Source organism: Caretta caretta, chromosome 1, assembly GCF_965140235.1.
Source record: "Caretta caretta isolate rCarCar2 chromosome 1, rCarCar1.hap1, whole genome shotgun sequence".
Taxonomy (NCBI): domain Eukaryota; kingdom Metazoa; phylum Chordata; order Testudines; family Cheloniidae; genus Caretta; species Caretta caretta.
The window spans coordinates 336,902,783-336,926,677 of record NC_134206.1 but is presented as its reverse complement, the minus strand read 5'-3'; the positions used below and the strand labels follow the sequence as shown (position 1 = coordinate 336,926,677).

The 23,895-nt window shown below is 45.7% G+C and overlaps 1 protein-coding gene across 4 annotated transcripts in view; it reads left to right on the top strand.

Annotated features, from left to right (window-relative positions):
- The window catches only part of LOC125630489 (semaphorin-3D), a 199,755-nt gene that overhangs the window by 54,512 nt on the left and 121,348 nt on the right, over window positions 1–23,895 (top strand). For all 4 annotated transcript variants that reach the window (XM_075124521.1, XM_075124522.1, XM_075124520.1 and 1 more), the window contains one exon: window positions 20,032–20,221. In XM_075124521.1, coding sequence (XP_074980622.1) covers window positions 20,071–20,221 — 151 coding nt within the window. In that variant the 5' untranslated portion in view covers window positions 20,032–20,070. The remainder of the gene's footprint in view (window positions 1–20,031; window positions 20,222–23,895) is intronic.

Genomic DNA, 23,895 nt, shown 5'->3' with positions numbered 1-23,895 from the left:
TAGTTTTGTCTTTGGGGGTTTTCCATGGGCTTTTCTGGTTTGTTGCAATGGTAGACAATTGAGCAATACATTACATAATTAGGCAAGGAAGAGTGATAACTCTCTGCCACTTGATTGGGCCATCACTGAGACACATTCCTTGGTGATTCACTTTCACTACAAGATCATAAGGTCATAAATTTCAGTATAGTTACATTAATCCTTAACTAGTACACATACACACAACTCACAATGATTTTTGTCAAGTTGTAAGCTTTCATTAGAGACCTCACATGCTACCCTTTATGGATAAATACCATGAAAATGGTGTATTAGGTGTATTGAGCATGTCAGGTCTGAGACAGGAGTTGCTTGTAATAAACAGTGTTGAACCCTTGGCCAGTTGGCACCAGTGGGCCTCTGTACAGTGCTAGCTGCAGATCTGACTCATTGTTGTAGCATGTTGGTGACAGTTCTTGGCCTATGTTGTTAAATTCATCTTAACTTTCTCTGGATGACATTTGTCTTTCTGTGATGAACTGTATATCTGTCACTGTACATCTGAACCTGTAGGGAGGTCTTCAGTTAAAACACAATTTTGAAGTGCCCATCTCAGTGTCACTTTCATGGCCCTGTTTTATATTGTCCTTGAAATGGTATTGTGTGGCCCAACTTGTGCTATGTAAGGGCAACTTATGACTTCAGTCTTCTTTTGCCATCATTCTTTTGGCTTCAGCATGTTTTTCTTGTGTTAGTAGTTTGTTTGATGTGAAAGATGAAGGAATTTGGGCTTGGGCTCAGGAAGCCAAGTAGGATGGCAAGTGTCTCTTTCAAGGTGCTCAGTGAATGCCTTCGCCATACACTGGGTGCTATCCTTGGGTTGGGCTTTTGGGCACCTGGGGCAGCTTAGGTGGGGGGTTGGAAGAAAGCAAATTTGGCACGGTAGCAAGTGCTTCCTGAAAGGTGCCAAGTGTCCTCAAATCTCTCAAAAATCTATATATTTTGGTTACATATGGCTGCCAAGATGCTGCGGTACTCTGGGCTTCTGGCATGTAGGGATATCCTGGCCACAGCCTTTTCCCTGGAAAGGGGGCCAAGAAGGGGAGGCTGTATGTTACATTGACTCTATGCCACCCCAGAATTCCAAACACAGGGAGTATTCTCAAGTGGCCCTTCTAGTCAGCGGGAATGGTACTATGCAGCCGTAGCAGGGTCCGATGAAGTGAGCTGTAGCTCACGAAAGCTTATGCTCAAATTTGTTAGTCTCTAAGGTGCCAGAAGTACTCCTTTTCCTTTTGTCGTAGCAGGGTCGAAGATCTAGACCAGTGAGAATTGAGGCTAGTCAGCACCTCATAGGAAATGTTCACTAGTTTGGATAATTGGGTCCTTAGGATGCCTTTTCCCTTAGGCCAGGTCTATATTACATAAACCTGAGCGATGGCGTTATACTGCCCTAGCCCCTTCTCCCGCTGACATAGTCCACCTCTGTGAGAGACGGTAGCTAACTGCCGACAGGAGACTCTCTCCCCCGTCAGCGGAGTAGTGTCTTCACTGAACCGCTACAGCTGCATCGTTGCAGCATTCTGAGTGTAGACCTGCCCTCAGACAATCACTGGTCCCATTAAAATCAATGGCCTAACTCCCACTGACCTCAGCAGGGCCAGGGTTTGGCCCTTAGAGCAAACATCTTACTCCCATTCATTGACATTAGTACAAATTCCGCACTCCAGATGCAGGGATAACAGAGCCACTGGAAAGGTAGATTGTAGAGATTTAAAATATTCATTTCTAGTTTGCTCTTGATAGTGCATAGCATCCAGGCTTGATAAATTGGCAAAGCTGCTCTAAAGATTTCTTGCCTTTGCAACTAGGTTTCTATTTGCTTGAATGTCTTGGACTCTGTTTAGTTGCAATTTTTTTTCAGCGGATACCTAATACCTTTTCCATTTTGATGCATAACTTCTTTCATCAGGGAGACTTTTCTTCGTGGCTGGAACATGGCATTTGTAATCACAAATTCTGAGATCTATTTCCATCTCTGCGCCTTATCAAGGCTCTTAACCACTCTGTGCCTTAGCATTCCCAAATGTAAAATCAAGATAATTACCTTTAGTGCCCTGAGGGATGGCTCAAGGATGTATACATTATTTATTCTAAACGCTGAGTTGATGAAAGGCACTATATAAGTACAAAATATTGTTATTATTGATCTGATTTGTTCATGGTGTGTGTGTGTGTGTATATATATATATTTGTTCCTTCTGGTTCCTTGTACAAAATTGTCCTTCTCAAGGTCAGTCCCCGTAAGGCTGTTGTATAATAAATATATATTTAGTTGGTGGTTGTATTTATAAGATCCAGCTGTATCTGTCACCCTTTTTAAATGCCTCACTGAAGGATTTTTTTGTTTTGTTTTGTTTTTTAAATTCTGTCTGGCTTTATTTTTGGATGTCTCTCAATTCCTCTCAAAGTTGAGCTGCAGCTGTGAAGAGAGAACTCTTTAATCCAGAGGGTTGGGAGTTAAAAGCACGAAAGCAGTGTGGAATATCTCGTATAGGCTAGTTAATCACGAAGATCCCAAAGTGTCTTGTAGTCATAAGGGTCCTCATGGCTGAGAAGATGTCAGAAGTCTTGTGAGGAGGTTTACCTGTGTTGTACAGCCTCGATTGCCCAAAGGTGCTGGGGACACAAACAGCTCTACCTATAATCAGAGGTACCAGCTGTGCAAAATACTAAACCTATGGGCTGGATGCTGCAAGCTTTTACTCACACGAGTAGTCCTTATTCTCATGAACATTCCCAATCAAGGTGGCACAACTACTTGTGTAAGAAGAGTTACTCATATGAGTAAAGGCTTGCAAGATTAGCAGTTCAGCCACTTTTATGCTTTGCTTTAAAAAAAAAAAAAATCCATCTACTCTCAAGTCCTGATACTGTTCCAAAGACCACACAGCTCTATAAGAGTCTTTCCGTTGGCCTTGGACTGGTGACTTGTTGCTTTTTGATATATTGTATTGTTCTGGTACCTCCATCTCTAACTTTGTTTCTTAGACTAAAAGAATGGGCCTAGACAAGGTTCATGGCACTTAAGGTTCTGGCTCCTGGAGTCCCGTGACTAAATGAGAATCTCAACCTCTTCTTTTAAAAGTAAGCTCCAGCCCACGTATCTGTAGATAAAAATGTGAAAAATAAACGTAGCACTCTAAACCCAGAAGGCAAATCATAAGATTCCAAATATATTTATTAAATCATTATTTTTAAGCCAATCCCATAATTTTTTTTGTTCCCATCTCATGATTTTTGAATGTGTAGGGTTGAAAATACTACCTTTTTAGTTAATCCTTTATACAAAGGAATCGTGTAGTTTGTCAGTCATGTCGTTAACCTCTTTAATTGCCCCCTTTATGCCTAATAGTACAGTGCAGATTCACCCTCTTGCAGGCTTCCAGCTTCTGATATACTTAAAAGGTTTTAAGAAGTGTGTGCATGTGTATTTTCCTTGCTCTCCAAGTTAGACAGTCAGATGAAGAGTCAGTATTTGGCTTAATATGATTGAGTTTTGTTCCCCGCTACATCATCAATTGAAATTGGCAGTCATTTCAGTAGGCTGTACATGGGAGAAGCAGGTATCTATTTAGGTACCGATTTTTGGATTCCCCGGATACCTGACTCCAATGAAGGGAGGTTCTGATACATATTTCATCATGCCCAAATTCTTGGATGAGAGGTCCTTGAAGGGCAACCCCCACTCAAGATGGAAACTACTGTGCATGTAATTTCTTATTTTTAAAAGATCCATAATTCTGGAAGATGTAGGCTCATTCAGTGTGATGGCTGTACAACAAAGCTGAAAACAAGGCACTCATCTACCCAGTAACTAAGAGGTTAAAAGTCTGGAAAGCCCTGTTATGTCCTGTGCAGAACTGATTCATCTTTGCACTTATGTTGCTCTCACTTTGTACTCAAAAAACCCCCCCAAGCCACTATTGTGGTTTAAACCAAACCGGAAAATAATTCTATGTTTAATGGTGGTGTTGATCCCTCCCCCCGCAGAATAGTTCTGCTAGACCCAGAGGACATTGACACTGCATCCTTCTCAAAACAGCTTTTGCTTTTTATGTGTGTTGTGCTAAAGATAAGCTGAGTCCTGGCGTAACACAGGCAGAAAACTCTGTTAGGTCAGAGCAGCAGCAATTCCAAACCCCTTGGAAATGGTACAGTTAGTGAATATTAACTTATTTTAAAATAATAATCTGATATCCTTACTCACCCCAAGCAGTCTGTTACTCCACAAGGAGTCTCAGTGATTCCATTTTAAATATTTATGAAGAATAAAACAGTGATCACTTAATACTCTGAAGTTTGCCCACAGGCAAAGAATAAAGCATTAGGAAAAGTTCCATCTTTTATTTAGTTTAAATTCAGTGAAATGTGAGTCCTCAGTCTCCAGCCACAAGACTTACTGCAAACAATGCATGGTATAAGGAATGAGTAGGATGAAGAGAGGAGGGATGGTTTTGTGACCCCAGGAAGTGAATGGGCATTCAAGGGATGTGAGTTCTGATTCAGGCTCTGCTACGGACTTCTTGTGTGACCTTGCACAAGTCCTTTCTTCTTTCTGTGCCTCCATTTTCTAGTAACAACACTAGAATAACAATGCTTACCTAGCTCATAATGGAGTTGTGAAGATAAATGCATTAACGTCTGTGAATTGCTCAGATACTATGGTGATGAGCACTCTAGAAGAGCCTATAAAAGGTCTATAATGTTTGGCTAAGATTTAAAAGGATTTAATTACTCTGTAAGATTGTAAACTTACACGTTATAATGCTTCTGCTTGTTCTCTCAATCTCTCCTTAAAATCTGATCCAACCATTAAAAAAATAAAACATCCATCCCAGCAGGGCCATAACTTGGTTGATTACTCCATTGCAATATATCCTTTCTTAAACCTCCTTGAATATCATTTTACACGTGGATTGCACAAAATGTTGATCCAAAATTTAGTTGGACAAGTGACATAAAGAACTCCTCCAAAAGTAATCAAATATATGATTAAAAGAAACCAAAATCTGTTGGAATTGTAAACTAAAAAAATCCTTCCCCCCACATCTCTCAATTCTGTACTTTACATGCTAAATCCAAGCAAGCTATACTTCATAGAGTTCATGGGCTGTGCATCAAATAATGAGGCCGTACACTGGTGATAGGAATCAAAAGTAATAAGTTAGTATAGAACAAACATTTGATCAGTCTTCTTCTAGTATGAAACCTACACTTCTGTAGCCGACAGACACCAAATCACAATAGCTTGAAGTTAAATCTGGTCTACGCTAAAAAATTAGATTGACCTAGCCTACGTCACTCAGGGCTGTGAAAAATTTTGCACCTGTGTGACTTAATCAGGTTGAACTAACCTCCACTGTAGGTACAGCATGGTCAATGGAAGAATTATTCCATTGACTTCGCTACCACCTCTTGGAGAGGTGTATTAACTGCATAGATGGGGGGGAAAAACCCCGTCCATCAGTGGAGAAAGTGTCTATACTGGAGTGCTACAGTAGCACGGCTGAAGTGTTGTAGCTTAGATGTCAGTGTAGACATGACTTTAGAGACGATAAACAAGCTGAACTTATTAACAAACCTTTCAAAACAGGAAACACGGGCTGATAATGAATTGCTGGTAATTGGTGGTTGGTGGAATTTTGTATCCGTAGTACAGTGGTGGTACTTAAAAAAAATAATTTAATTGCCTTAGGTTTCTCATTTAAAGTCTGCAGTTAGCTAAGCTCAATATTTGCAGTACTCACGGTATTTCTCATAGGGAGACACAAGAGGAACCAGATATAGAAGTAACCTTTTCTGTTTAACTTAAATAAAACTGGCACATCTATTAGCACCACAGTTGTACCAAACAGTTACATACATTTCCCACCATAGCAAGAAACCTGCTAGTGCAATATTACAGAAAAGCAAATCTGATTAAACATCTGTTCTATCAGATCAATAAACTGAGAAAGTTCTTGCTATGAGTTGCAGTAAATGAAATCCCCTGCTCAATTGTTTGTATCCTCCACCTTTTAATGTCCTGTGTTCTAGATGGAAAGTTCTGTGGGGCAGGGACTGTCACTTACTACATGACTCTGTAGTCCCTACCAGAAGGGGCCCTGTCCAAGATGAGACCTTATATGCTACCCCAATGTAAATGTTTAGTAATATTAAAATTTGAACATGTTGTACTCATTATGTTCAAGCAGCAGTCTCCCAAATGCTGGATACCAGTTGGTGGAAGATGGAGAAATGGGTGACAACAGATGGCATGTAAGAGAACAATTGGGAAGGATGTTGCTGTCATGGAAACAGACTGCAACAGAGCAAGAAACATGTCATTAGACAGACTGAGGTGGAAACACTATGTTGCCATATGTGTCATGAGGCATGGGAGCATCTAATAATAAACAAATTCCCCAGTGCAAGCTTCTTAATGCAACTTGCAAGTATTGATAACAACAATATTATGGATTGCCAGCTGGTGACAAATTTCCATCACAGATTGTTGCCACGATAGAACCAGTTCCTACACATTCAGAAACATAAGCCTCCTCCATTTGAGGTGCTCCTCTAGCTCCTGGTAGGAGTTGTAGAGTCTTATCCTGTTTGAGCCCATTGGTGAAGGGGTTCATAACACACTTAGCTGTGTGTTATGAACCCCTCCCAGTCAAGGGAGTTTTATCCCAAGCATGTGAGATGCATGGAAGGACAAGTCCCAGTTTGTAAAAACCCATCACTACTGGTCATCAGCAGGGATAGGCCCTGAATCCCGAAAGCTCAAACCTCCATTATTGGAGGTCTCTGGTTCCATTCATGCTGATGATCTGGTGTGGGGTTGCAAAAAGTAAACTAAGTAGAGAGGTACTCACAGCTTCCTCAGCAAACTGTCAGCACAGACCTGGGGGCGGGGTGTGTGTGTGTGCAGGGGGGGAAGACTCTAGTTCTTCAAACGGGCTACAGCAGGTGTGTGTCTCCGTGTGTAGGGCAATAGTAGCTGCAGGGTCAGTTGATTAACAGTTTGTGATTTCTGCCTGGAGTTATTCAGACATTAGCCTTTGCCAATAAAACCAGGGAACATTTAATTGGTTAGGCAGGTAGCCCCAAGATACAGCTCCTGAAGTTTCTCTTACTGTCATCGAGACACTTTTTTTCGTTTTTGATGGTGGGGAGGGTTCTTATTTTCTCAATAGCAGGCAAAGGTGCTTCCTTAGGCAGGCTTCCTGCCCATTCTCTGTGCCCACTTATTTAATAGCTGTGTGAAACCATCCAACTCTCTGCAGGGAAGCTCTGCATCTTCTGGGAAATGTTATGCTGCCAGCGGCAGCTCTCAGCATCTGTTTATTGGGTGTCAACTTCACACTTCCTTTTAGTGCCTCTAGAGATTTTCTGTCTGCCTTCTTGCCTTAGATGCCAAGGTAATGATACCTAGAACATATTTAATATAGACATATAATTCGTTCAGTTCGCTCTGATCAGGGTATATGCTGTAATGAAAATATTATGGTGAGATTTGTCCTATGAGTTCTGTTTGAGTATTTTTTAAACTATTAAACTGTTTCACTCTCTCATCTCATTTTCCTTTTCAAATGAGTAAAGCTACAATCGGGTTTTTTAGGTGACTTAAATGCGCTGTTCCTGAGGACCTAGTATTAAAGCAGGGGTGCCTGAATGTTTCAGAGCTCACAAAAATGGGTAGCTAAGGCATAATTTTTTTCAAAAATCTGTACAATTTTGAATATCCTTTGCACATGCATTCAACACAATAGTGTACACGTACTGAGATCTGTGGGTACAAATCACCATCTGGACAGCTGGCTGCTGGGATGCTGTCAAATATGTGATATCACCGAATGACACAAGCTCCTCTCAGCCTTCAGCCAGAAAATGCAGACTGGAGTTGGAAAAACAGAAACAGACAATACAATCTAAAAGTACATTCCCGCATTTGCTTTTCTACATGCACATGAGTGTGATCTGCAGCACACCACAGATCAGGTCTGGAGAGAAGGCTTCACGTTATCCTCAACCTTTGAGTCACGGACTGTGAAGTCAGAATGCACCATTACGCTCATGTAGTACCTTTCAGTATTGCAGCTTTGCATAGTACACTCCCCTCTCCTACATGTATGATCCACGTTCGCTGGATGAAATCCTGGCATCGTTGAAATCAGTGGGGGCCCTGACTTCAGTAGGGCCAGAGTTTCACCCTCCCTCCCTGGATATATGACCTTGCATTGGCTGCATCAAAGCACATTTTAATGAGCCTAGCCTGCCATGTGATCCAGACCACCCTGTGGATCTGGTCCATCCTTATCCTGTTTGCCCTTCCACCAATTACTGTGTCATAGTCATGCTTTACCAGATGTTAAATCCTAATAGTTTGTAGAAAGGCAAAAAAAAACCCCTAGCTTGTTTGTTTTTCTTTCATTTCCCTAGTCTCCACTTATTTCTTCTGTATTTTAGGCTGTCCTTTTTCAGATTTTTTTTTCTCCCGACTTCCCCTTTTTTTGGTGTCATTCTTTTTACTGTTTTAATTTACTATAATCTCTAAACCTCTCTTTTCTCCATTTAAAATAACTTTTCTACTGGTGTGAATCCTTCCCCTCACTTATCTCTCCCCCTCCTCCATTTTCCAGTCCCTTCTTTTCTTTGTTCCACTTGTTCCTTTTGGACTGAAATCCGGAGAAGAGGTCTATCTCATATTCCAAACAGAGAGGATGCAGGTGTTTTGGAGGCTGAATGGATGACAGAGCATAGAATGGGTGGATTCCTGTGCTGTCAAACTCATTTTAGGACAGGGACCTGAATGTGTAGAGAATACCCCATTGGATGTTTAGCGTATTGAAATTCAAGAAAAGATCAAGTAAATGCATTGCACGTTCACTTTAATGTTAGTATTGTACCAAAGTACTTCCTTTTGTTAATGTTAGTTTTGCTAGGTTATTTTGTTTGTTTTTTGGATGGGGGTGGGGTGGAGTGATATTGATTTGTGGGGCTTTTGTGGAAAAGAGTAACGGGTCTGAGTCTATGCAGAAGACAAAATTTGCTGCATTGTAAACATCACTAAAGCTGCTTTATAAAGTAAATGTTGGAGAATGGCTATGAAGTATATTGTTAGCTCTCAGATGGAGTTAGATTTATAATGAGATTTCCCATCGAGAAGAAAAGCTTTCTCTGCCAAACTGTCTATCAGCAGAGTATCCTGTCTGTGAGGGGAAAGAACATAGTTTCACTGTGCTCTGGATCAATGTCATCTTCGTTATTTAAAAAGAGAGCCTGGATGCTAAGTGAACCCGGATACTATATTTCACTCTGTGTTTTATTTGCTGAATTATTCATCTGACTGTCATATATGTTTCCAGTTTCTCTTCTGGTTAAGGCTAGATTTCCAATACCCAGTTTGTGATTATAGTGCAGTTTTGAAGTATAAACTAGCCAACTGTAGAAATATCTTTCTTGGAAATATGTCTTGCTGTTTTACTGTAATTAGTCATCTGGAAGATAGTTGTTTAGCAATAAATTTAGAACTTATGTGGATGTTTTTGTCTGTATATAATATTTAGAAACTTTCTATATATTTCTCTACATATTTGAAATTTAACTGTAGGTGGGATACATTTCCCGTCTTTTTTTTTTCCCAACTACAGTTAGTATTTAATCATTGCATACAGTGTGCTCGTGTATGGGTCTAAACATAGGTCTGATCAACAGAATGTCTCATGTGTATCAACCCAGATCAGACAGTCAAAATGGGCTTCTTTACTGGACAACAGTCTTCTCCACTAAAAAACGCTGGTTAATATTATGCATGCTGGAAAAAAAAGGGGCCAAGTAACTTACCCAACATATTTATGAGTAGACATCGTGTCCTAATTTTTCCTACCCTTTTCTTAATTATTATAATCACAATGGGCCAAACTCTCCAGGTTTACTCTGGATTTGTCATTGTTTCATTTTTACATCCTTATTAGTGAGATTTGGATACTTTATTTGCTGCAAGCAGTTTTCATTGTGCTCTCTAGCACAATACAAAGCTCATGATTTTAAAACTGTCTCACAACATGAACAGTGGTAACTGTTATACTCCAATTAAGTAAAAACCATTGTTTAAATATTCAAATGAGTGTTATATCAGCCATGGTCGAAAAATCTAAATTTATCAGTGAGTTGCTGTCCTTTGTTTCTGGACTTCAAGATGCCAGGGAAAGTTGGGAGTCCACACAACATCCCTGGGTGCTAGATTTTTTGCATTTAGATATCAGATTTAACTGAACAATGTGTTTAAAAACTGATGTAGTTTTGCAGCTAATAGGGGACTGTCTATCTGAGCTCTGTTTGTTCCAACAAAGGGCCTGGAATAAATTATGCTAAATAAATTGGCTCCAGGTTTGCCTGTTTCAGACAGTTTCAGAGTAATCTACCCTACAGGTTTTACTAAGTCTGACCACTTGCACTGAGATGTCACTTCTTTTCAGGGATATAATGTCACAAATGCACCAGTCATGTACATCTGGATAGCCCTGGTTGTCCCAAGATGGCAGAATACCAGCACATCAGTGGTTTGACTGCTGGCAGCTCTGCTAGCCCATAACCCGTTTCAAATTAGAGTTCCACAGGGAAGATCTAACTGCAGAGCCAACCATATTGGCCCTGATTCAACAAGGTGCTTTTGCACCCACCCAGTTTTAAGCATGTGAATAGTCCCCATTGCTTCATTGGAGCTGCTATGTACGTAAAAAGAGGTTTGTGCTTAAAGCCCTTTTCAGCAAAGTACTAAGGGAGGTGTGACAGGTGTCGGTCGGTCCTCCGAGCTCCTAGGGGCGATGGAGAGCTATGGTCTCCGTGGCAGGCCTCAGCCACACCTTCCGGGCGTTGGGGAATTAGCGGGGAAGGTGTGCGGGCAAGAGTCAGTAGCGCGCGCCCCTCAGGCAGGGGAGCGCTGGCAAGAGTCAGTAGCGCGCGCCCCTCAGGCAGGGGAGCGCTGGCAAGAGTCAGTAGCGCGCGCCCCTCAGGCAGGGGAGCGCTGGCAAGAGTCAGTAGCGCGCGCCCCTCAGGCAGGGGAGCGCTGGCAAGAGTCAGTAGCGCGCGCCCCTCAGGCAGGGGAGCGCTGGCAAGAGTCAGTAGCGCGCGCCCCTCAGGCAGGGGAGCGCTGGCAAGAGTCAGTAGCGCGCGCCCCTCAGGCAGGGGAGCGCCAGGGTAGGGGAACGTAGGCACACCCAACTCCACTGCGTTCCAGCCCAGGGCCCTGACAGTGGCGGGAGGCGAAGGTCCCGCCGCTGGGTCAGCGGGGCCGTCCGCACCCGCTGACCAAACACGCCCACCCCACGGTGTAGTTTGGCCCCTGGGCTACTTCCTACCCGGTCTCTCAGGCGGGCAGCTCCGGTCCCTCCATCTCCTCCGGGTATTCCACTGCGGGCCACTCCCGCTCCCCCTCGGTGTCGGACTCACGCTGGCCCGGGCTGCCGTCAGGCCTCTTCAGGTCCTCTGGGTATTCAGCGGCTGGCAGCCCTGGTTGCCACAGGCCTTCCTCCCGGTCAGGCTCCTACTTGTCCAGGGCTTCGCCTGGGTCAGCAGCAGGCTCGCGAGGGAGCAGCCTGTGTCTGTCTCCCTCCCTGGTGCTCTCTTCACTGGGCAGAGGGCCCCGCCCTTTGTACTTCCTGTCCCACCCTTTCCCTTCCAGGGATTGGCGGAAGCTTGGCCTGGCCCCGCCCACTCAGGCTGAAAGGGTGGCTCTTTACCCTCTGGCTCGGAGGGGAGCCACCCTGGCTCCCTACATACCCCACCCCTCAAATCCAGCTCCTGATCTTCGGAGCTGGCATCCTCACCTTCTCCGAGGTGGGATAGCAAATCCGCATTGGCGTTGTCTCGTCCCGCCCGATGGTGAATCGTGAAGGCATAGGGCTGCAGAGCGAGATACCATTGCATCAGCCTGGCATTATTGTCCTTCATCTTATTAAGCCACTTCAGGGGTGCGTGGTCCGTAACCAGTATAAAGGGGGCCCGGAGGAGGTAGTAGTGGAGAGCATCGACTGCCCACTTAATGGCTAGCGCCTCTTTCTCCACAAATGAGTAGTTCCGTTCTCTGGGGAACAGCTTCCGACTGAGGTAAACAATCGGGTGTTCTTCCCCATCCACCTCCTGCGAGAGGACCGCCCCAAGCCCAACGCCTGAGGCATCTGTCTGGACAATAAAGTCACGATGAAAGTCTGGGCTGAAGAGTATTGGATCGCTACACAGCCGTTCTTTGATAGTTTGAAAGGCTGTCTCGCACTCGTTGGACCAGTGCACCCAGCGGGGACTGTCCTTGGTCAAGAACTCCGTTAGCGGGGCCATAATGCTTGCAAAGTGGGGTACAAACCGCCGGTAATAACCAGCTAAGCCAAAAAATTGACGTACTTGTCTCTTCGTGGTCAGCACCGGACATTCCTGGAGTGCTTGGACCTTCCCAATGAGGACCCAAGGTGTACCTGTCCCCGGCCCAAGGTGTACCCCAGGTAAGTGGTTTCCTCCCGCCCGATTCGACATTTTTTCGGGTTGGCCATCAGCCCAGCTGCGCGGAGGTCCCGGAGGACTGCCGCTACTTGGTTAAGATGTTCCTCCCAGTTATTGCCATAGATGACCACATCGTCCAGGTAGGCCGCCGCGTATTTCGTGTGTGGTTGCAACACCCGGTCCATCAAACGCTGGAAGGTTGCCAGGGCCCCATGTAGGCCAAAAGGCATCCGGGTGAAATGGTATAACCCTGAAGGGGTGGCAAACGTGGTCTTCTCCTTGGACCTGGGATCCAAGGGGATCTGCCAGTACCCTTTGAGATCTAAAGTGGTGATATAACAGGCCTCCCCGAGCTGGTCGAGGAGCTCATCGATGCGGGGCATCGGATAGGCGTCAAATTTTGAGATGGCGTTGACCCTCCAGAAGTCAATGCAAAACCACCAGCTCCCATCGGGCTTTGGTACGAGGACGACGGGGCTCCGCCACTTGCTCTGGGAGGGCTCAATGACACTCAGTTCCAACATCGCCTGGACTTCCTCCTCTACAGCCTCCCGCATTCGCCTAGGCAATGGCCGGGTTGTCTCTCGGACCACCACACCAGGTTCCGTCTGGATCACATGGTAGGTGAGCATAGTCTGCCTGGGTTTCGTGGTGAACATCTTGGGGAATGCCCTCACTAAGCAGAGTGCCTGTTCTCGCTGCTCAACGGTGAGTGTCTCTGCTAGGTGGGGTTCACCATTATCCGACTCCTCGGGTGGTTGGGGCCCCAGTTCCGGTTCGGGGGGATAAGGGGCCACTAGGAGCCCTTTCCAGTCCTGCCAAGGTTTTAAGAGGTTTACATGATAAATCTGCTTTTCCTTACGGCGACCAGGTTGCCAAATCTCATAAGTTACCGGCCCGACCTGGTGGAGGACCTCATATGGACTCTGCCAGCGGGAAAAAAGCTTTGATTCCTCCGAGGGGAGCAGGAGGAGTACTCGGTCCCCTGGCCCGAATGATTGAGCCTGGGCGCCCCAATTGTAGTGTTGCTCCTGGGCTCTTTGGGCGGTGTTTAAGTTCTCCCTCGCGAGCTCGCCCGCCTGCGCCAGCTGCCCCTGCAGTTGTAAGACATATTGCAAGAGACCCTGTGTTGCGGACGTGTTGTGTTCCCAAGTCTCCCTTAAGAGGTCCAACACCCCGCGGGGTCGCTGCCCATAGAGGAGCTCGAACGGGGAGAATTTCTTGGAGGCCTGTGGGACTTCTCGAATCGCCAGTAGTAAAAGAGGGAGCAGCTGGTCCCACTGGCAGAGGTCCTGGGTGGGGAAATGCCGCAACATCCCCTTCAGGGTCCGCTTGAACCGCTCGACCAATCAGTCAGTCTGGGGATGGTAGACCGAGGTCTGCAATTTCTTAATCCCCAATAGGGCACATACCTGGCGGAACAGCTTAGATGTGAAGTTGGTCCCTTGATCAGTGAGTATCTCCCGTGGGAGGCCCACCCTTGCGAAGGTCTTCACGAGCTCCGCAGCAATAGTGCGGGCGGTGATACTTAAGGGGATGGCCTCCGGGAAGCGGGTGGCATAGTCCATCAGGACGAGGATGTATTGATGGCCCGCCTTGCTTTTTGGCCCAACCAGGTCCATTGCTACCTGCTCAAATGGCACACCTACGACTGATAACGGGACCAGGGGGGCCTTCCATACCCCGGCCGGGGCTGCATGTTGGCAGTCTGGGCACGACGCACAATACTCCTTCACCTCACGGTGGACGCCGGGCCAGAAGAACCTGGTCAGGACCCTGGCCAGTTTTTTCCTGCCCTAAATGGCCAGCAGCCGGGATGTCATGTGCAAGCTTCAAGACAGCCCGACGATGGATGCGGGGGACCACGAGTTGGGTCCGGACCTCTTGGGTCTGGGGGTCTCAGTCAAGGCGGTAGAGCCGCTCATGGTTGAGTTCAAACCTGGGCCACTGGGTGGTGCGCTGCGCCTCCACGACCTCACCATCCACCCGGGCTAGCTGCTCATAGGCAAACCGGAGCGTAGGATTCTCCCTTTGATCTCGGCTAAAGTCCAGGTCAGGAGGAGGACCCGCCATTTCCCAGCCATCCTGCCCGGGGGTGGGGCCTGGTTCAGCTCCAGGGTCGGAGCTCGAGTCAGGTCCTGTCTTCTTCTCAGGCGGGGCTCCCTCAAACGCCTCTTTGGTGGGTAGGGATTGGAGCACCTCGACGAAGTCAGGCCAGTCACGGCCCAGGATCACTGGATAGGCGAGGGATGACGCCACTGCCACATTGATCAACTGGGTTACTCCGTGCACCATAATGGGGACCCACACCGTGGGGTACGATTTTACATCTCCGTCGATGCACTGAATCTGTACTTCCCCCACGGTCCACTTGGTGTCCGAGAAGAGCGCCTGGCGGACAAGGGTCTGCCCACAGCCCGAATTGACTAGACCCACCACAGGGACCCCGGCGACTTCCATGGGAGCTGTCAGTTTGGCCACGGAGGGCAGACGGGCCCATCGCTCCCCGGCACACACCAGGCCAAAGTTGCAGTCCATTGCAGGACAGCCCCGTTGCAGATGCCCATACTCACCACATCGGAAACAAGGTCCTACCTCTGGGCACGCCGGCCACGTGGGGGCACCAGTGGGGCCGCAGAGTGGGCCGGGGCCTGGTGGTCGGGTTAAGCATCCAGGGCCAGAGAGTGGTGTTGACTCGGGCCATCGGGAAAACTCGGTCCTGCCGCCTTCTGGTCGTCTGGTACGGTGGGGTGCGTTGGTTTGAGAGGTGGGCCCCCTCCATTCAAGTTTCTGTGCATTGGGCCCAGGGTTTGGGGGGCAGGCGGCCGGTCGTATCGGGACCTCAGCCTCGAGAAAGTCCTCCATAAGCGTGACGGCCGAGCTCAGACTTTGTGGCCGGTGCCGTAACACCCAAGCCCTCCCCTGGGGTGGGAGGATGTGCACGAATTGTTCGAGGATGACCTGTTCCATCACCTCAGCTGCGGTTCGACGCTCGGGTTGGAGCCATCGGGTACCCTCGTCCTTCAGTTCCTGGGCCGCCGCCTGGGGTCTGGCGCCCGGTGGGTAGACCTTTTCCCGAAACCGTTGCCGAAAGGTTTCCGGGGTAAAGGTTTCCGGGGTAATGTTGAAGGCATCCAAGATAGCCACTTTCACTTGAGCATAAATGCAGGCCTCATCATCTGGGAGCCCATGGTAAGCCTTCTGGGCTAGCCCTGTCAGATATGGGGCAAGGAGTGTCGTCCATTGGTCAGGCGCCCAACCAGCCACTGAGGCAACCTGCTCGAAGGTCACTAGGTAGGCTTCCGGGTCATCCTCCAGCCCCATCTTGGCCAGACAGATCGGTGGGGCGGGAAGGGTCGGGGTGGCTGCCCGCTTCGGTTGAGCACCACCAAGGCCTGACCACAGGGTTGCAAGCTGCTGGAAGCACTGGGTTTGCTGTTCCTGGTGCTGGGCCCCCAGGGTTTGAAGCAACTGCTGCTGGTGGGCGCCCAGCTGCTGCTCGAGCTGGTGCTGCTGCTGTTGCTGGCTCTCAGCCAGGAACTTGATAAGGCTTTCCATCTCCATCTTTCCAGTAGGGGCGCTTCACAGGCGCCCTCGCACTAATCCCTTTCGGCAGGGGTTGGGATCGCCTGTCCGCATTCTCCACCACTTGTGACAGGTGTTGGTTGGTCCTCCGAGCCCCTAGGGGCAATGGAGAGCTATGGTCTCCGTGGCAGGCCTCAGCCACACCTTCCAGGCGTTGGGGAATTAGCGGGGAAGGTGTGCCGGCCGGAGTCAGTAGCGCGCCCCTCAGGCAGGGGAGCGCCAGGGTAGGGGAACGCAGGCCCACCCAACGCCGCTGCGTTCCAGCCCAGGGCCCTGACAGTGGCGGGAGGCGAAGGTCCTGCTGCTGGGTCAGTGGGGCCGTCCGCACCCGCTGACCAAACACACCCACCCCATGGTGTAGTTCGGCCCCTGGGCTACTTCCTACCCGGGGTCTCAGGCGGGCAGCTCCGGTCCCTCCATCTCGTCCGGGTAATCCGCTGCGGGCAGCTCCCGCTCCCCCTCGGTGTCGGACTCACGCTGGCCCGGGCTGCAGTCAGGCCCCTCCAGGTCCTCTGGGTATTCAGCGGCTGGCAGCCCTGGTTGCCACAGGCCTTCCTCCCGGTCAGGCTCCTCCTTGCCCAGGGCTTCGCCTGGGTCAGCAGCAGGCTCGCGAGGGAGCAGCCAGTAGCCCGTGTCTGTCTCCCTCCCTGGTGCTCTCTTCACTGGGCAGAGGGCCCCGCCCTTTGTACTTCCTGTCCCACCCTTCCCCTTCCGGGGATTGGCGGAAGCTTGGCCTGGCTCCGCCCACTCAGGCTGAAAGGGTGGCTCTTTACCCTCTGGTTCAGAGGGGAGCCACCCTGGCTCCCTACAGGAGGATAATAAAAAAACGTAAAAGAACCAAATGCAGATACATTACAGCTTCATGATAAAGCACTTGAAGTTAAACATCATTCTCTTGAAATGTTTTGTCCTCCATTTTGGTTCAGTACATCTCACAGGACTATTGCAGCATAGGTAGATGCTTATCAGAAACATCAAAGAACTAAAGTAAGAAGAATTGCTATTCATTCTTATAAAATTCCTCTTTTAAAAACAAAACAGTGCTTATGGATTTGGTCAAATGTAGCATAGGACACTGATCTACATTAGAGATGTCCCAAGAGTAGGGTGACCAAATAGCAAATGTGAAAAATCAGGACAGGATGTGGGGGGTAATAGGTGTCCACATAAGCGATAACACACCAAATATCGGGACTGTCCCTATAAAATCAGGACATCTGGTCACCGTACCCAGAAGCTATTGGGCATTTTCTGGGGATTAATGATGAGTCAATTGGTCTGAGGTACATTAACCTGAGCTAGTCATTAATCTCCTGGAAGAGTCCTGTATTGAAGCTGGAGGTGTATTAGAGGATGAACGTATGAAAAAGCATAACTTAAAAAATCTTACTAGCCTGCAGTGAGTCCTTAATGGGACTTTTTTGGCTCAAACTCACTGAACAGCTGCCTCAAGTGTAAAGTAAGCCCCTTGTGTCTGGCCTCTTTCCACAGCCAGAGTTCAGACAATACAAAAGAAGGATTTGTGTAGCAAGAAATTTCTACGTGGAAAAGTCAGACTCCTTGCAGCCAAAAGGCTAAATTTAGTGCTGTAAGACACATCCCATTCATGCCTTGCTATACCATTGGTGAATTTGGACCTACAATTTAAGTATGCTCTTGCCTCCAGAAAATGACCCTCACACCCTCTGGCGGAATCCTTATACGTTTAGCAGAATCCCAGTCCCTCAAGCCATGATTCCTATGCAATCTTTGCAATGAGACTTGATGTTAGATAATTTCTTGCTTTGGAGTATAGTTTTCACTCTCCTCCACCAAAATGGACAGGGCCTGTGCATCTTTTTTCACCTCAGTCTTTTTTTATATAGATATATAGAGAAAGATGGTTAATGTCACCATCAGTTTTGTGTCGTCTTATTTGTTGGGCGCCAATAATGAACTCAGTAATACACATTTATGGAGTAAACAAGATCTCTCTCTCCCTCTCTCTCTCAGGGGTTTGCATTCTAACAGGGCAAAGAATAAGAAACAAATCAAATAATCAGATGCTTACTTTGGGGTTTTATTTAATGAATGGGCGATTGTGCGTAGCCTACAGGAGTCGATTCAGATTGAAAGGCGGCAGGGTCCCGCTGCGTTTGGAGGAGAGATTTGAAGGAGGAAAGGGAGGAAACTGAATGTGTTGGCATAGGAAGGATGTTCCAGGTGAGATCCTCACCCCCTCTCTGGCTTCTTTACACCAGGTAGAAGTACCAGAGTAGTGTAAAGGGCTCAGAACCACCTTGTTTAGGCGGAGGAAGGATTACTCTGGCAAGACACATCTATCCTCCGCAATCTTCCAAGGACCCCATTGCAAGCCATGGTGTAGGGGATGTGCTTGGGGAGAGGCTGGGGCCAGGAGGGATGTGCCGGGGGTAGGGCTAGAGCCTGCAATACCATGGAGATCCTGGGCAGTGCTGCAGCTTCTCTGAGAGCTAAACTAATGCTAAGTTAACACCGAGAGCCATGGAGCAGCCCAAACGTCAGAGGGGCTCTGCATTCTGTTTCATCTAAAAGGGTCAGCACAGAACATTGCCTGCGGTACTTACACCAAATCAGTTGATCAGAGCACTGGAGTTAATTTTTTTTTTTAAGTCAACTGACTCCGCTCTCCCCCCCCCCGCCCGAAAAAAAAATTTAATGGAAAAATTGTCATTGTTTTTCCAGCAGCCCTACTTGTTAATCACTGGTGTTGTATCTGCTCTGGTCATTTTCATAGATTCTAAGGCCAGAAGGGACCACTGTGGTCATCCAGCCTGACCGCCTGCATAACAAAGGCCATAGAACTTCCCCAAACCAATGCTCTTGTTCAAACATGAATATCTTTTAGGGGAAAAAAAATCCAATCTTGCTGTCCCCAATTCTACACAGGGAGACTACTGTGTGATCTTCCCAAAGTCACTTCAACTTACTTGTGTCTCCGTTTTTCCATGGATAGTGATAATTGCCTTCCTTTGTAGGGTACTCTGTGATATCTATGGATGAAAAGAGCTAGGTATTCTATTATGATTATTAAGTGAAAGGTGATGCAAAGCTTGCTTTTCTTACATGTTGTGCTGAGATGGGCCTTTGCATGGACCTCCCCCGTTTAACGTTCCTAGGACGTTTTGGTTTGTGGATTGTGGTTAAGTAAGTCTTAGTTCACTGAGAACAACGTTGTATCAGCAATCATTGTTTTTCTCCTGAAAGTGAATAAAAGCTTCTAATATCCCTTTTTTTTATTTTATAAATAAGTTTGTGATGAATGTCAATTACATGTTAATTTTAATGGTATCTCCAGTTGCTACACCGTGGTATCTGAGATATTACAGTGTAGCCTATTCACAGTGTAAGGATATAAAATTGCTGTGGTATCTGTGTCAGTGGTTCTCAAAGTTTTGTACCGGTGGCCCTTTTCACATAGAAAGCCTGTGAATGCAACTCCTCCTTATAAATTAAAAACACATTTTATATATTTAACACTATTATAAATGCTGGAGGCAAGGTGGGGTTTGTGGTGGAGGCTGACAGCTCGTCAACCCCTCCCCCATGTAAGAACCCTGTGACTCCCTGAGGAGTCCTAACCCCCAGTTTGAGAACACCTGATCTATATAGAGATAGCCAAGGCATTAATGTGACTATTTTTAATGGGTATTATATTTAATTTAATTTGTACTTAAAAGTTAGCTATGCTAGACGGTGTCCAAAAGCTTACGCATTGTTCCGGCCTCAGTCTACCAAATTAGTTTTATAGAAAAGAGATTAGAGTTTTGGTGTATACTGGAGAAAAGTCTCTATAACAAAGTGACTTCTGCTTAAGATACTCTCTAACTGAAGGTTTGGCCTGCCTTCATAAGCTTTGTGTGTGACGATGCAAAGGAGACACAGATGTTTTCTTCTTGCTTTCAGATTACATTTGGATTTTCTGAAAAACGGACCTTTTTCACCATGAATGCAAGAACAGACTGTCGAGAGAACAGCAGAATGAGATCTTTCAAAGCACCACATGTCTGCACAGTGTTATCCTTAGTAATGCTGTTCCTTCCAGTCACTGGAACTTCAAAGCAAAATATCCCAAGACTTAAACTTTCCTATAAAGGTAAACCCATCAGAAGCTTTTCTATTTCTGGGTTGTTGAAGTGTGTGGTGGTGGTGGTGCCACCATTTAGTTTCTGTTAGTAAACAGGAAAGTAAACAGTTGTCACAACAGTTCCTAGAAATAGACAACAATAGCATGAAAGACTTGTATAGTCTTCTATGGGACAAAAGTATTCAATTATCTTTTTGGGGGCGACGGATAGTAATGGAAACCATAAAGTTTCTCAAATACATTTTAAAGGGATATAATTTTTAACACTCTGTAAAAACTCCAAAGTGTTTGCTAAACTTAGACTTTTTTCTTGAAGCTAAAAATCACTTATGTGACAAACAGTACGCAAATCACCAAGAATTGTATAAATTAATCCCATATGACTGGTAAGAAACTAATCCTTATTCTTTTGGGTTCTTTTGTATGGTCACCATTGAACATGCATGACTCTGGTAGCCACTTGATAGTATTTCTTATTGTTTTGGGGCCCAATTCCCTGATTTAGGGCCCAATACATTGCTCACGTTGAGGTTAGAAGTAAAACTGCAAGTACAACTGTCTGAAAACTGGCTATGTAAAAAGGTCATTGTGGAGTTCTATGAGTATTGTTTTACAATGTGCTACCATAACAAGCTTGCTCAGTTTACAAAATACATTGTTTTTGTTTTTATTTCGCCCCTAACTGCTGCCCTACCTAACTCAACCTGGGATCTAAAAATCTAGAGGTTTTTTTTCCCTTACTTGTGCATCTTTAGCACTTTAGAAAGATTCTTCAGACTACGCACTGAAGTGTTGGCAGTTACACCTGTGCAATCCTTTTGTCTTAAATTCTGCCCTCAGTAAGAATGATAAAGGCTGAATTTAAATAAAGATATATATTTTAATTGTTAAATGATGATGATCATAGTCCAGTTTGTGGGTTTTCTTGTTGCTGTCTCTGCACTGCATCCTACCAGAGTTGGTGAGATTCCATTCAGATATATTGATGCACTTGATCTTGTCTTGCTTAGCTAAAGAAAAGTTTCCCTAGTTAGTTTTAAACCATCTCGGTGCCCGCAATTAAGGGCACTGATTCTGCTCTCACTTAGAGGCATAGTTATTCTTCAGTGTGTAAATGAGTAGGGTGAGGCTAGGGTGACCAGACAGCAAGTGTGAAAAATCAGGACAGGGGTGGGGGGGTAATAGGAGCCTATATAAGAAAAAGTCCCAAATACCAGTACTGTCCCTATAAAATTGGGACATCTGGTCACCCTAAGTGAGGCCCAAGATGCTCTGTAATGACAAGAGGTTGAACAGCCATCATAAATGAGCAGAGTGTGCCTATTGTAAGGTATGACACATACAAAAATTTATTTAATCAGTGAGTACTGTATCCTGTGAAATGCTACTTACTTACAAGTTTCAACTCTGCATCTGCTGGATTTGTATGCAAGTATGTGGGTGTGTTTGTGTGCATGTGAGATCTTGACAGCTTTTCCATAGTTTCAGGAAATAGTTACAGTTATGTAAGCCAATGAATTCAGAAGCTGAAAGATCTGACATTGAGTTATGGATATTAGTAGGAAAAACCTGCAGCTTGTATTTAAACTTCTAGTTTTGGCTTCTAAACATTTCCCCAGAGTTACTTATTCCACATGGTGATGACACATATTGTGGGACTTATGACCAAAATTTCTGTATTCTTCTGTACTTCAGATAGCTAGCCACCTGCAAAATCCTGATAGACTCAGTTGGCAGGTAGAAGAGGAGGGGAGACAAAAAAAACTTTGAGGTCAATGTAGGAAAAAATGTGTGTTGAAATATTTTAAAATAATGAAAGACCTGCTGGGAGTGGTGTTGGAAAATGCTTAGTCATTAATAATGACAGTGAGTAGATGACTGATATTGAGACCCTGACCCAAACTTTTTTAGGACCTTCATAAAGCTCTGGATTTGGCTGGAGGGGTGGGTTATTATATCTAAACTCAGTGACCTAGCCCTGCAGGGAAAAAATCAGAGTGGAATACAAATAAACACACACACTCCAATTCAGAGAGCTGTGCTGCCAATGATGAGGCCAGCAGACAAATAAGGAAGTATGAGGAATATTGAATTACAGTTGTGCTTGCTCTTTGGTTTTTTTCCCCCAAAACTGGAAGAAGAAAAAAGTAAAAGAAAATGTAATATTTTCAAGCTTTTTAATGGCATTAAAACAATGGCAAGGAGGAAAAAAGTATAAACAAAAAAAACTTGCTAGCATCTCTAAGCTCTTTTCACTGTGGATGAAAAGGTTTATTAAAGAGAAATAAAAAGTAGAGGAAAAATGCACATCCTGAACACACACTAATGCAAACCTGGACTCTGCTTACCACCAAAAAGAATTAAATGGTTTGAACCAATTTCTTAAGGCTTTGTGTCTTTAGAGCAGCTTTAGAATCTATGAGAAGGTGTGTTGAAATGCGGTGTCATCTGTTCATGTGCAAGAACAACCAAGCTGGTCCTAAAGTTCAAAAGTAACTAGCTGTCAACCTGTGTCAAAGGCTTGCAGAGGTGCATCCAAATGTTTGTTTCCAAAACAGAATTTTGATGTGCCTGTTTTATGCTGACTTTTCACTGAGTAGTGATTTCCATTATAGTCAGTGCAGATAGTGATGCCTAAAGTTAAAGTTGCCAAGTACTTCCCATGATTACATGCTGTTTTCAGTTACTTAAAACTTAGCCAAATTTTAGCCCTGCTCGACTTCTCTGTAGCATTCAACACTGTTGACCACAAACTACTGCTCTCTCAGCTGAGGGAAGTGACAGGGGCCAGGGTAATGCACTAAATGGTTTAAGCTCTTCCTTGAGGGACACAACCAATGAATAATGATGGGGAAACTACACCTTCACCACTAGATCCCTCACTTGTGGAGTTCCACAAGGATTAGTTCTTTCTCCAGTCCTTTTCAACATCCACATGCAACCATGAAATGGTCAAATAACATGAACTCATGTGCCAGCAATATGTGGATGACACATCTGTACCTGTCTTTCACCACATATGACCTCACCACTACCACCAGGCTTGTATAAGATCAGCTTATGGATTAAGCACAGCTGGCTGAAGCTGAACCCAAGAAAGACAGAGGTGATGTTGGTGGGCAGAGGACAACATTTTGATGGTTCATATCCACAATAGGTCAATTCAGAACGTAGTCTAGGAGTGCTCTTGGATTTCTTCTTGCCACTGAGCTCTCACATCGCAACAGCCATGAGTAATACTTTCTATCATCTCTGGTTGGCTAGGAGACTCCATCACATCCTGGAAGATGATGGCCTGATCTCAAGTTATAAATGCCTTCATCACCTCTTGGTTGGACTACAGCAATGAGATATACCAGAAATTAAGTCTTCAGCACTGAAAAGACTCCCACTAGTACAGAACACAGAAGCGCATCTCTTCAGCAACACTGGATACCATAAGCACAGCAAACTTCTTCTGCACTGGATTCCCAAGGAATATCAAATCAAGTTCAAGGGTTCGTCCCTTATCTTCAAGGTGCTTCATGGCATGAGCCCAGGATACCTAAAAGACAATATAAAGCTCCAGGATGAAGAACTTCACTATCTGGCACAATGGAACTCACAACAATAAGAATTAAGCTCATTTGTGCAGGAGACAGAACTTTCTCAGTCTGGCAATTTGGCCAGGACACATTGCTGGT